General features: G+C 40.0%; 1 protein-coding gene across 1 annotated transcript in view; it reads right to left on the reverse strand.

Moving 5' to 3' along the window:
* scara5 (scavenger receptor class A, member 5 (putative)) overlaps positions 1–13,681 on the reverse strand; it is an 87,941-nt gene that overhangs the window by 40,278 nt on the left and 33,982 nt on the right. Inside the window, exons 4-7 of the mRNA XM_051409774.1 lie at positions 7,109–7,308; positions 5,986–6,164; positions 4,963–5,089; positions 4,691–4,859 (exon numbers count right to left, since the gene is read on the reverse strand). Of these exons, the coding sequence (XP_051265734.1) occupies positions 4,691–4,859; positions 4,963–5,089; positions 5,986–6,164; positions 7,109–7,308 (675 nt within the window). The remainder of the gene's footprint in view (positions 1–4,690; positions 4,860–4,962; positions 5,090–5,985; positions 6,165–7,108; positions 7,309–13,681) is intronic.

Here is a 13,681-nt window from a genome sequence, read left to right on the forward strand (position 1 = left end):
TCCTCTCACACTGCAGGCTTCATTCAGCTCTACGTCTTTGGTGACGGCCAGAGACGACCACACTGAGCTTCACAACGGCTCTTCAGAAACCTGTGGATGCGGCACAGAGAGACTACATCCACATAGTCTGCTGTGGCTGTGGTGGGAGAGGAAGGTTTTACTTTGTGTATGTTCAAGTCACCTACTGCAGCATTGTTTACGTCCATGTTTACTAGCTTGAAGTGTTTCTTGTCTTATTACTGTTGCCTATAGATCATTATTGAAACTGTTGGACTGTTGTATGTGCATCCTCATGCACAACACAAACAAAATGGGGACCTACTGCTAAAAAAACAGCTGCATAGCACTACTAGAGGTCAAAAACTCTATAACTCTATAACAACAAATATATTCTGGATAAAGCACCAAATATGTTTTATTTCATTATTGACAACATAAATCCTCAAAATGTTGGCACTGACCTTTGAATATCCAAATGTCTAATCACTGAAATCTCATACATAAACAGTATTTAAGTTGTAATCAAATGAATCTGATACATGTTCTCTTAATGGGAACATGTTACTGTAAATAATACTGTGTTTTACCACCTGGAGAGGTAAGAGTTTTGCCTCCCATCAAAAACCCATCCATTTTAAACAGCTTCTCATGTGTCATTATCATTAATACAACAAGTAACATGTGTGGCATGAACATCGCTGTGTGAGTCACAGAGAAATTAAAGGCAAAATGAACCGAAGAAGAAGAGAAAGAGAGGAGGGAGAGAAAGAAAAAGGAGGAACGAGAAGGGAACAGAAGAGAAGAGGATAAACATGGATAGAGATGTAAAACTTTTCTTGGCTAAGGTGACTGCGAGCTAACAGCAAACAAATGGGCTGCGGAGCTAAAACTAATGACAGAGCCGAGTGGCTGAGTTTTCATTCTGGATGTAGCGTCTAAATTTAACCCACAATTGTTTCCAGGCTCGGGAGAAACGGCATCCCACCCACATGTGAAGCAGACACGAGATCAGGGGTCCCGTTCAGTTTGAGTTGCCATCAATCAGCCCGCCAGCATTACATCATAGCATACCTATTCTGATTTTAACGAGCCAGGGAAGTCATTTTGTGCCCTGGCAGCGAGAGTCGTACCACGTCGGGACTAATCAGATCTGAGCCGATTGGAGGAAGAACATTCGGAGTTGCTCAATCCCCCGGGGTAGTAATCCCACGGTGTAAAATCACATTTGCATGCTAGGGTCACTTCACCAGAAACATGCGCTGGCTCAGAACTTTTGTAAATGATCTTTTTGGAGCAGAAAGTTCCACCCAAAGGGATTCATTACACTAAGAGTTAAAGTTCTCACGTTCTCCAGCTGCGTTCACGTGTTTTTCATGTATTCCTGCTCTGTTAGTCGCACATAGATCTTCATATTCCCATCAGACGACAATGTCTTGTTTTGTTAATTTCACGTTTTACTTCCAGGAAATTGATTGTCTTTGTCGTGTGTTTTTCTACTGTGGACTATTCTTCATAAAGTCCCTCCTTTATCTACTGTTTTCATGTTTTTTTTTATGTATTTACTTCCTCTTTTTTGCCACAATGAGCTAATTTCTGTGAAGCAGTAAAGTTTTGTTGAAGCTCTTTTCATAACTGACGTTCAATGAAATAAACTTTTCAGTTACTCTCAAATGATTTTGATATATATTCAGTGTAGCAGCAGTGTTGGGCTACTTACTCAAAAATGTCTTTACTTATTACTCCCTGCCAGCAGTAATTACTTACACAACTAGTTACATTTCAAATTGGTAACTGCGTCCCTTTTCCCCAAAATTTAGACTTACGATGGTTTAAGTCAAAGTAATGTGAATATTTCCAAACTAGTTTCCTCCACAATTACAAAAATAAATCCAAGGTTGTGATTGGTATGGGGTGCCAACAAAAGTAAGGTTGTAACTCATTATTTTTTTGGGGGGTAATTGTAATATTATTACTGGAATTTTATTAGTAATGAGTTACACTACTAGTTACTGGGGAAAGTAATATTATCACTGCAATAGTATTACTAGTAATGAGTTACTGCCAGCACTGAGTCATTGTAGGGCTGCATGAAATGGTAAAAACATCATACTGTATTTATTTTGACAGGGGGATCATTTTTACATCACAAATTCAATTTTCATCGAAACTTTCTTGGAAAAACTGAAAAACCTTTTGGGGTTTGTACCAAACAAGCATGTTTTCTTAAATCTGGAGAACAAGATTTGTAGTCCAGAGCGTCTCTGCAGCACTACAGTTTACAGTTACTTCATTATAAAGCTGTTTGTCACACATTTACCGAAATAAAATTGCAATTTAGTAACTAATCTATTGTTTTATGTTGCCAAACTACCTTATATGTGGATCAGGAGTGCCATGTTTAATGGTGAGATGTGAAAATGAATCATGGGCTCGTCCCTGCCCAGGATTTGGATCAGGCTTCAGGTTGAGCCAACCTGAGGGGCATTTGAGCCAATCATACCCAGTAATCTTCACTTTCAGCACCCACAGTACAGCCTATACAACCCTGCCTGCATCAATAATGACTGACACTGAATCACTCTGGACAATAAAAACTGAGCCACTGACATTCAGAAGCTGCTGCTTTATAAAAGCATAATCCAACTCATTATCCTCGACTGTTCCCCCCGTTTCTTTAACATATTAACTTCTTCCAATAGGAACAAACTTATACACATCACACACAGCGTCTCCATAATTACTGTTCTCCCTACCACCTCTCAGACCTCAACAACCATCGCACACGACCCTCAACCCATCAACGGTTGCCGTCATGTGTAAATGTTATGTCAATTATATGTGTATAAATGTGTAAATTCTGGTGGTTATGATGTGTTTCTATGTATTCATGTGAGGCTACGTATTGACTGTGGCAACAAAGACTCTATCTATCTGTAACTTATGCTGTTTTCTGATAGCAACCCCAGCTATTCGCCTGGTGTTTATCACACAAACAGTAGTCACCTGTTGCCTGCAGCTCTTCACATTACAGCTCACTGCACTCGTCTCTCTTCTTTTCTGCAATATTTAAACCTGATCCGTGGACCAAATGACACAGTGTACATCCATATCTTGTGCAGATCAACAGATATGTTGCTGTTGGGAAGTTTTTAATGTGAAGCAGCGGCGGCAGACATTCAGTTTGCATCAGCAGTAACTTAAAACAGCTCCAGTGTGGCTGAAGCATGTTGAATCATTAAACAGTAAATATTTGAAAGCACTGACAGGTATGCAAGAGTGAAACCAAACTCCAAACCACAGAGATTTAGTTTCCAGTTACAAAAGTACTGAGAAGCTTTTTTAAAAAAACGTCCTCTTTAGTCACCAGCTCACACACAGATGTGAAGTCACAGGACATGGTTTTGGTTTAGAGAGGGACTGCCCTCACAGGTTGGTTGCGTTGGCCTTGCTACCAAGCAGGACCACAACAATGCGGCACACGGCTATCACCTGCTGCGAGGACTCAGTGGAAACACATGTCCTTGGCTCGGCGTGATTGAACCGGGAAAAACATCTTCAGGTTTTGATCATATCCTGCTGACAACATGTCTAGATAGAGTCTAAATTAACTACAACCATTGTACTGTTGAAAGTATTTACTTACTTGGAAAAGTAACTTTCACGTCACTGTTAAATATCTGCGTCAGTTATCTTATTAATGCATACAGTTATTTTAACCCAGTTATTAAAACTCCCGACCACCAGAGGGTAGCAACGACTATTGTTCCTACACATAAGCTACACTTACTGTCTTGGTTAGCAGCACCGACATATAAAAGATGGACGGCGTGACAGCTCTCCAAAAGTGAAGCCAAAACATCCTTACCTCCCCCTGGTGGCTGAGTGCAGTATAGCTCATAAAGCCTCCATGTTAACAGATGGGACAAACTAACAAAGTACACGATAAATAAATGTTTCCCAAAGACGGTTTCTGTCATTTAAGGTCATCTTGTCACGCTGATGTTTGTCAAGTGTTAATTTTTCTGATAAGTTTGGTTGTAATTAGTTATTTGATGATATAAAAAAAGTTTTTACGTCATGATTGACAGCTGAGCCCTAACCAGTATATCGGTATTGTATCAGTATATCGTATATGTCATCCGCATCCTGTATTCTTTATTTTCTCAGTTCTCAATTGGTTGATAATGTAGACTACATGTTAAACTATTTAACATGCTAAAGGACAAATATTCTTTAACGTTAAATGTTTAAGAAAGCAGCCTTCTGAGAACGAATCTGCCAATTATATACACTGGTAACTGGTGAGTTCTTCCCCTCTAAAATCAATGTCAGTCTCAAAAAGCCAATATTGGTCGGGCTCTATTGAAATGGAAACATAATCTGTTAAAATTACTTTAGTAGAACACGGATTATATGTAACCCAATTCATCCATGTTCTAACCTACACATCTTGACCCACAAATCACCAAATCAATGCTTACTGCAGACGAGCAGCCTTGAGGGGCAGTTAGAAGGAGCCTCTGGGCCGACAAGAGAGGCACTTGTATTTCTCAAGAGCCTCTCTGGTGTCACACTTGGGCCAGAATGAAGCAACGACTTGTTCCCCTTCGAGAACGCCCAAATCCTCGTTAAATAAAAGTATAAAAAAAGGTGCTTGTTTGCACTCAGACATGCATTTTTATTAACTGACCTTCTATTACGGTGAAGTTCTTCAGGGCAGTTGAGTGTTCCCAGTCCTTCAGGCGGAGGTCCTCTGTGATTGTGTTGAGGATCTCCATCTCGTTCCTCAGCTGAGCCTCAGTGTGGATGTGGGTCACCCATAAAGTGCTGGTGTCCTCCGTTATGTTGCTGATCTGGATCTGAGCAGGAGACAGGAGGAGGGAGGGTTAAGGAATATAATGAAAGATAAATCCCCCCAGTATCTTAAAGACAGTTTGCAGTGGTAGATTTAATGTGTCGAACCTGCAAGTCTTGTATCTTCAGGTGGTGAATACTGATGTCATTGCTGAAGGTGTGATTGACAGCTCCAACCGTCCAGTTAATCTCGTCCACTTTCTCTCTCAGCCGGCTCATCTGTCCTGAGGTTTCCCTGAAAGAAAACACAAACAGAAGATCTAATTAATTCATTAGTCTTTATTGTGATGCAGTTACACCTGACAGTGCCAGATGATTTGTTGCACAGAACCATCTGGGAAGTTGTTGTTGGCAGGCACTTTAAAAAAAAAATTGGAAGCTGATTGGATGAACCATCTCTACAGTCACCGGCAAACTTTGACTGCTATATAACGTAGTCAAAGTCTTATCGAACCCAGTCGGGAGAAGAGTGAAAACATCTTTTCCTCAGTGTCGTTCTTTGCTCTTCTTTCAATAAAGAAATACTCTCCAGTTCTGATATAACTGATGCTAGCAGCACCTAGTCACTTCTCACGCACACCTAGCGTTAAACCAAATCTGTAGATGCCAGTAATTCCTCACAGGACGCCCATTGGTCTGTAACTACTGCCTGGCAAGATGGATTCTCTCATGATTTTGTGAGTCCAGCTGCTTCGCAAGGTTAAACGGGACCACCTATGTAAAATGATTTAATAACTTTGTTCAAGGTCAAGAACATGAAAGGAAATCAAATTTGACACATAAACTATCAATACACAAGTTTTGGTTCTTACTTTGATGTTAAATTTCTGACATTTTACTCTAAATGGGACCATCATTTATTAAATGAACATCATGCTGTATGGAAGAAGACTGAAACTAGAGACTGAGACCATAAACTCATCAGGAAACTGTTTACTGAGCTCATCAATCAACTGAGAAGTCGGCTCATTTCTCCATAAGACTCACTACTACCAGAGTTATTTTGTGCAACCAATGGAGCTGCCCCCTGCTGGCCATTAAAAAGAATGCAGGTTTAAGGTACTTCGCTGACCCGGAAGCTCTCTCCATTATATATACTGTAATATATATCAGTGTGATATAAATGTGTACCTGAGCAGGACATCCTGCTCGCGGAGCCAGATGGAGGCTCGGGACACCTCCGCGGTCAAACCCGTTACGTTCCTGCCGGCGGAGCTGCTTAGAGAGGACAACCTGTCGTCCAGCTGCACCAGGTAACCCTCCGACTGAAGGGAGTGAGCCTGGATGCTCCTCAGCTCCACCTCCAGCCCCTGTGGGTGAAAGAGCAACGTCTTGATTCATATCACAGTCAGTTGGAAGGTGTGTTCAGTGGCAGACATTAAGAACAACTATACAGAAACTTCTTCTCTCTGATGGTTTTGTTGGTTTATGTAGCTTATATAAAGGCATCAGTATTAAACTAAGACTCATAACCAGTTAAAAACTCCTCGTAATAGGTTGAAGTAAAAGTATGAAAGTATTATCAGCAAAATTCAGTCATTCTTAATATTACTGCCACATTAAAGGTCCAGTGTGTAGGATTTAGAGACGTAGCGGTGAAGGTAAATTGCTGCAATGTGACGTCATTCGGCAACAGAGGTGGGAAGTAACAAAGTACATTGTTATTGTACTTAAGTAGTTGTTTCAGGTATTTGTACTTGAGTATTTCATTTTTAACACCTTTTTACTTTTACTGCCTACATTTCACATAAATATCTGTACTTTCTACTCCTTACATTTTCAAAAAAAAGGCTATTTAGTTTAGTTTTAATGCACTTGAGGGTAATTATATTGATTTTGCTGTTGTTGTTTGCATCATGCACACCTTCCTAATATCAAGACTGATGCATATCACACATGGCAGACGTAACGGGATGAAACAGACAAGAAGACTGCACAGAAACAGTCAGAGGAAACGTCCTTCAGAGACATTTCAGAGCCGGTACTTTTTTTATTTTTACTTGAGTAACAAAGTTGAATCAGTACTTAACACAAGTATCTGGAGACTCTGTGTACTTTTGCCACCTCTGTTTGGAAACAGGAAGAGTAATTACAGGAAGTAAAACCTTCAATATTCGTCCGGGCACATGACTATTGTTTGGAGACAAATTGGAGAATTTTGATCCTTTAATGTCCCTGAATGCATCATTAACCTCTTTTCATGACCTGTAACAGATCCCAGGTATGTAAAAGTGTCCTCTTTCTTGTGTGGTACCTTGATGAGGATCTCCAGCCTCTGCAGCCAGTCGCTGTGGTTCTGGAAGAGGTTCTCCAGTTTCCAGATGTTCTCCAGCAGGTCGGCCTGAGCGGACGACTCACCGAGGGTCTGCTGGAGCAGCCGAGAGCGCTCCGACATCCGGGTCACGTTCTCCATGAGCACCTCCTGGCGCTGTGAAGAAACCTGGGAACGAGAGACTGGGGAGGGGAAAGAGAAAGAAAGAGAGTGAGAGATTTGTTCTGGGTGTTGATTCACTGATCCCTTGGCTACGGCAAAGTCCCCAAATCGAGTATCATTCACTATCAATCACTACTGTCAGCCTGGAGCACGCCAGCACTTTAATGCAGAGCAGATGTTGAGCCAGTCGCCTGCACTAATTCTGCTTGTCTATTCTCGCTGAATGTATTGTTTTGTTAAATCAAGGCCTAAATATTTTTATGACTTCAAAAGCAGTTTCAGAGTTGGCTGACTGCGAGGTTCTTGGTGCTGTATTGACGACATATTGTGGAAATTCTGTCTTCATTTTGACTGATGTTGAAGTTGGCCTCTGCGTGTTGCTGTTCGTCCAATACTTACAGGAGAGAGAGCTTTACCAGAGTTTTTTTTTTTTTTAAAGAAAGATATGACGTATGGATTCTCATTGATGGAAAGTAACTAAGAACAATTTTGAGGCACTTGTGCTCTGAACTTACACAGGGGTGGGTGTTTCTGGGGGGGTTCAGAGGCTGTAGCTGGTTTCAAGCTAGAGTGAAAATACCAATTTCATATGAAAATAGATGACCTAACGCAACCATTGACATGTTGGTAATGGGGCTAAATAACGTTCCAAAGTTGTGATGAAGGAAAAACTGTCATGGCTATTTTCAAAGGGATCTTCTGACCTCTGATCTGAATGAAATTGGAATCTATGAGCACCACTTTATGCAGGAAACATGCAGTTATTTGCAGAAATTTGTTATTTTAGTGTATTTGAATATTTCCTCATACTGGGGTCCATAAAACAATGTTGGAATAGCAAAGAACTTACTCCACAGGGTAATACTTTTAACTCATTTATCTGACAACTACTGTTAGTTTCAATGTTGAAAAGATAAAAAAGGTAGCACACACAGAGTTCATTCTCAATAAATGCTCACTTCATTTGGAAGAACTAACAATTGAAAAGACAGAAGAAGATATTTCCAACCCAGAAATCTTATGTCTGCAAAGCACTTTCAAAACTCATCAGAAGTGGTTTATTAATATAGTTTATTATCATTAGGATTCAGTCCGGAAGTTAGTTTTTTATTCTTTCTTACCACATTAATCATCACACAACCATGCAGATTTATCTTGCAACCCTATAAAGGAGTCTCGGCCCCAAGGTTTAGAACCAGTAGTTTTAAAACATGCATCAGAGTTAACAATGTAATAATGTCATTTTATGTTCAGAAACCGATACTTTTACTTAAGTAAAGGATCTGAGTACTTTGTTTTGAGCAGTTTGTTCTCTTGATCTTTTGAACACAAGTCTGAAAGAAGCTAAAAATAAAAAAAGAGGAACAACATGTTTCCCTTTAAGAGTTTGTGTAGTTCAGGGACAACATGATGTGAATTACACACGTGTTTATTTAGCTGAAACATCACATTTGCTGACAGTTAACATATTACCAACGAACCTTTCTTGTCTTGTTTTTGGCTGTGGCATAAAGGCCACTTCTTTTGCTCTTTCTCTGTTCTCGACCGTGCCTAATGAGAAAAAGCTCCTCGGCTTCATGTTATGTTGAGAGCGTGTTGCGTGGCAACGGCTCGATAGCCCGGGAGATATTTTGAAACCAGATCTTCAGCGTTACGCCATGACGACATCCTCTCCGCGGGACAGCAGGGACCAATGTGCGCAAAAAACCTCAGATGGAGAAAAAAAGGGATAACTTGGCAAACGAGAGGAAGCAGATAATTCCCTTCACACATGCTCTCCGACACGCTGATGCCCCTAACAGCCCGAGATTACAAACTCTCTGAATGCTCCACGAATCTATGAGTGTGTTTATCTGTGTGTGTGTGTGACCAAGAAACGTCTGCATGACCTCAGAGCAATAAAAGTGCAGCGAAGCCACACTGCTGCAAACAAACCATCTGAATTCCTGCTCATTATGTGTGTTAGGTTTATTCCTAATGACCTGAAAAACTAAATAAGCTGAAATGTCTCCGCTGTACACGGTGCTTGATTCCTAAACAATGATCTGTCAGAGGTTGTGCTGTTTCAACCAAAACCTGATTGTACTGAGTTTCTCCTTGAATAGGAAGAGGAAGTGAAGAGCAATACCAAGGAGATGATGGAGGAAGAGGGAGACAAAGAAAAAAGTAGAGAAGGAGAAGATGGAAAATGCCATGGAGATGGAGAAGGACTATGTTTTTGTTGACCCAATGCCGGATCTGTACTGGACAGGATTGGAAATCAACATGGAGGAAAGCCCAGAACAGTTATCGATATGCAAACTTGGTTTGTGCAGTTTGGTTCTCATGATTAGAGAAATCACAAATTTATGTGATCAGCAGCAAAAACTGATAATAATACATTTTGGAGAAGAAGAGTTAAAACAGAAATGGTGGGTTATCATCATTACATCTGTAGTTCAAAGCATAAAAAAGAGGAACAGGTCCACTTTCAACTTCTGGTTGTAGTGACTCTGGTCGTCTTTGTCAATCCGAAGATGTGAAGTTGTGTATAAAAGTTGGTTCTAATACTCAAATTTAGGGTCTTGAGCACCTTTACCAAGTGGCAAACTCTGGGGATGGCAAATAAAGCAAACAGAGACGCTTCCTCTTACGGCCACTAGAGGTTGACACCAGCAGTGAGTCAATCTCTATAAGGTCAAATATTAAAATGTCCAACTTTGCAGCAGAAATAATGTTTACAGCCTTGTTGAAAACACAGTTTTGGTCTCTATAGTTAATCTATCCGTCAATAACAACTGTACAGAGGGTGAATTTTATATAACTCACCTGTTTAATAACAATAACTGAACAGAACAACTTTTAATAACTGCAGGAAGTTTGTGTAAAACGAGCAATTTTTAGGAATTTTGAGCTGATCTTTTCCTGTGAATATTGATCAGAGATGATCAGTTTTCCTGATGTTAGGATCCACTGCCCTAATTAACCGAACATGATTAACCTCCACATGCTTGCAGTTCTACTGTGACAGTTACCTGAAATACAAGTAAGCACTTGACTCAAATACTGCAAGTGTGGGTATAACAGGACAAACCACAAGAAGATGATGAAGGAGAAGAGGAGGAGGACAGCCACACTTTGTGTTTCTGAATCCACTCGATGAGCACTGCGGTGGTCGGGTCTTTTTAACATAGTTTCTGAAATGTTGACGCTTGGGAAACACACAGTTTTCCCAACAGAGACAGAAATATATGTGAATACCACATTTCTGTCAGATAATCTTGTAAGGATAATTTAAAAGTTACAGATGGAGCAGTGGGACAGAGCTTAGTGTTAATGTAATCCAGGAACGCTTTCCAAATTTTCTGAAATTTGTCAGAGGAACCGCGGTGAGGTTTTGCTAGTTTAAGGTGCAGAATTACAGCTCTTAACCACAGACTGTTTGGGGTCTGTGGGTTCTCACAGTTCAGGACAACTGTGTGCTATTAGAGTGAAGACACATACACTCATAATCATATCTTGTTGCCAGAACACATCTGAATAGATTTTCCACCGTGTGTCTCGCTTTGTTTCCTCTGGTTTCACCGCCTAAAGGAACAATCGATCAGCGTTAGAAATCACTCTGCACTAATTGATGTCTGTAAAACCAGTGCTCTGTTAGCGTGGATATCTCTGCATAAGCAATCAAACAAACCTCAGAGGTCACTGTCAGGTAACTGAACAGAGAATAACGGCTGTTCTATTTAGAACAAATACAAGTACTTACGTCCGGGTACTTTCTGATACAGAGAACTGATAATATTTTATTATATGAAAGAGATAATGCCCAACGAGGTGTCCGTTATCAGGAATTAATGGATGACATGGAGGCCATTAGTTTTATAACATGGTCCCTCGCCAAAGAAATGATCATTATTTTATATTTTCATGTATTTTATAACCAGAATCAAAATTTTTTTTTTACAAGCCATGTTACATTAGAGCCACATTATCGTATATCTGGCATGTTTCTGTTCCCATGATGAATTTAAGTCCAATATAAAATTTCCTTCTAGCTCCGTTTTTGGTCTCCACCTCCTCCTGAGGGAAATGTCTGTCTCCACTATGTTCACCAGCTAGTTTACATTATCAGGCTGCTGTACAAAGGCTTCTTCCAAGGATTTTTATAAAGTTATCTTTTCAGTAAACTGTCAAACAAACATTTGCTGGTTCCAATGTGAGAATTTGTTTTGGACTATTAATCGTACAAAAACTATTTGTGATAGGCATTTTATATTGTTTTTATAAAATAAATGATAAACTGAAGCAAATAATTGACAAATGAATAAATAATTTAAATAATTGTTAGCTGCAACTCTGGTTTAAAGCTCTAGAAAGATATAATACAATATTATTTTGCCAAAGTTAAGGGTAGTTTTACTTATTCATGAAGTTTAAATGGACGTTAACTAGATATAAATGTTTTGAGAGGCAGACAAAGTTTCCTTAGCTGCAAAACAATAAATGCTTATCTAGAATACTTCCTGGATCTCACAAAGAAACAAACATACATGGATTTATATTAGAATAGACAGCATGTAGATTTATATATATATATATATATAGGTTCTCTGTCAGTAATCAAGCGCCACAGCGTCAGACTGCTGATGAGTTACAGAGATGAGTCTTCAAGGTGAGTGTTGTGCAGCTTCAGGCGAGGATGGTGAGAAATGAGTGAAAGATGAGACGTACGCCTGACAAATCCATTTCAAACCCCTCAGACTGCAGACCTGTAGGATGGGAAAGTCATCTTGTGTCTTTTCCATTCCTTTCTTTCTTACTTACTTACACACACACACACACACACACACACACACACACACACACACACACACATACAGGCATGGCAGCGATATTCAGAGCAGATTAGTTCCAAATTCACAGCTTCATGGTCTTTAAAAGTCTTCTGTGGAGAAGAGGACACTTTCCACTCATGTATCAAATCTTGTTGCCAGCACAACAGCTGGTCCTCCGAGCGTAATGTGAACGGATTCTGCATTGTTGGTTCAGTCCTCACATGGTCTCTATATATAATCCAACTCATTTTGGCAGTTTGCTGATATATGCATGTTTCAACCTAATTGCAGAGTGACCTTTAGGGGGAGAAGATGATCCAGAAGTGCCGCAGCTTTTCTGTGTGTTGAACACCTTATAAGGAGCTCTTATACTTTGATTATATTTTTTATACCTTGATATTTGTTTTAATGTATTTTGTTATGACGTCCCTCTACTGTCAGGTTTCTTCCATGTTTTTCCAGGTTTCTGTTGGTAGGTTTTCCTTACCTGAATCGAGGGTTTAAGGCCAGAAGGTGTTGAATGTTGTACAGATCTTAAATCCCCCTGAGGCAAATTTTGATTTGTAATTTTGGGCCATATAAATAAAATTAGATGTTATTTAAATCTGCATCGCTGTGATATCTTATCTTTAACTCTGGAACGGGAAATCTCCTGTCTGCACAACAAATTTCCCCTAATAAAGAAACCTTGAACTTTGAAAAGGTTCAAAAGCTGACATAAAGGGAAGTCACTTAGTTGACATATAAGATTAAATTTAATGGAACAATGTGGGGTACACAGTTTTGTAACAATAGCTAAAGGAGTCAAGAACAAATGGCACTTTATGCAAATCAGGGGCATCAGACGGCGCGACTCGCCACCTCTGTTATCGGAATATAAGAGAAAGTTTCCAAACGATCCTTGGTGGTCCTGTGCAGCCAGTGTTTGTGCGATCGTAGGAGGGTGTAGCCTTTTGTTGGTCAATGAGACTACAAGTGTCCAATACTAGGAAGCTGGGTGACAAAACCCCCCCTGTGGGCACATTAAAGATGGCTGTGGTTCAGCAGGTAGAGAGGGGTCTTTCAAATATCACAAGGTCAGAGTTTCGCCCCTGACCGCACTGTGTGGTGACTGCTGCCCTTGGTGTGTGAATGAAAGCCAAAGAGCGTTGGATAAAAGTGTCACATAAATGCAGTCCTGCCTTTCAACTCTTTTTTTTTTATGCAGTCAACTGGATTTCTAGATGAATAAAACTCTTTGTCCTGTTTCTTTCTGTTTTTATGTGTCGTTCATTCAACCTTAGAAAGACGGGATCTGTGTATTTGTTGCACAATGACTGTTTGTATTTCTGTCAGATTTTCTCCCCCTCACACATAAAAAAACTATATGCGTGGACATTCCTGCAGCTGATGTGTGAGGACTTCACACATTAATGTAATCTAATTAATTAACCTTGAACTTAAAACCAAGTCTTAGCACAAAATACAGAATTAGGGTTCTGCCACATTTTGGTCACCAGATTGCTCACAAGGGTATTCCAGGTTTGGGTCCCCACAAAGTCGTGTGTAAACCAGACACACACACACACACACACACACA

The sequence above is a fragment of the Dicentrarchus labrax genome, unplaced genomic scaffold (assembly GCF_905237075.1).
Source record: "Dicentrarchus labrax unplaced genomic scaffold, dlabrax2021, whole genome shotgun sequence".
Taxonomy (NCBI): domain Eukaryota; kingdom Metazoa; phylum Chordata; class Actinopteri; family Moronidae; genus Dicentrarchus; species Dicentrarchus labrax.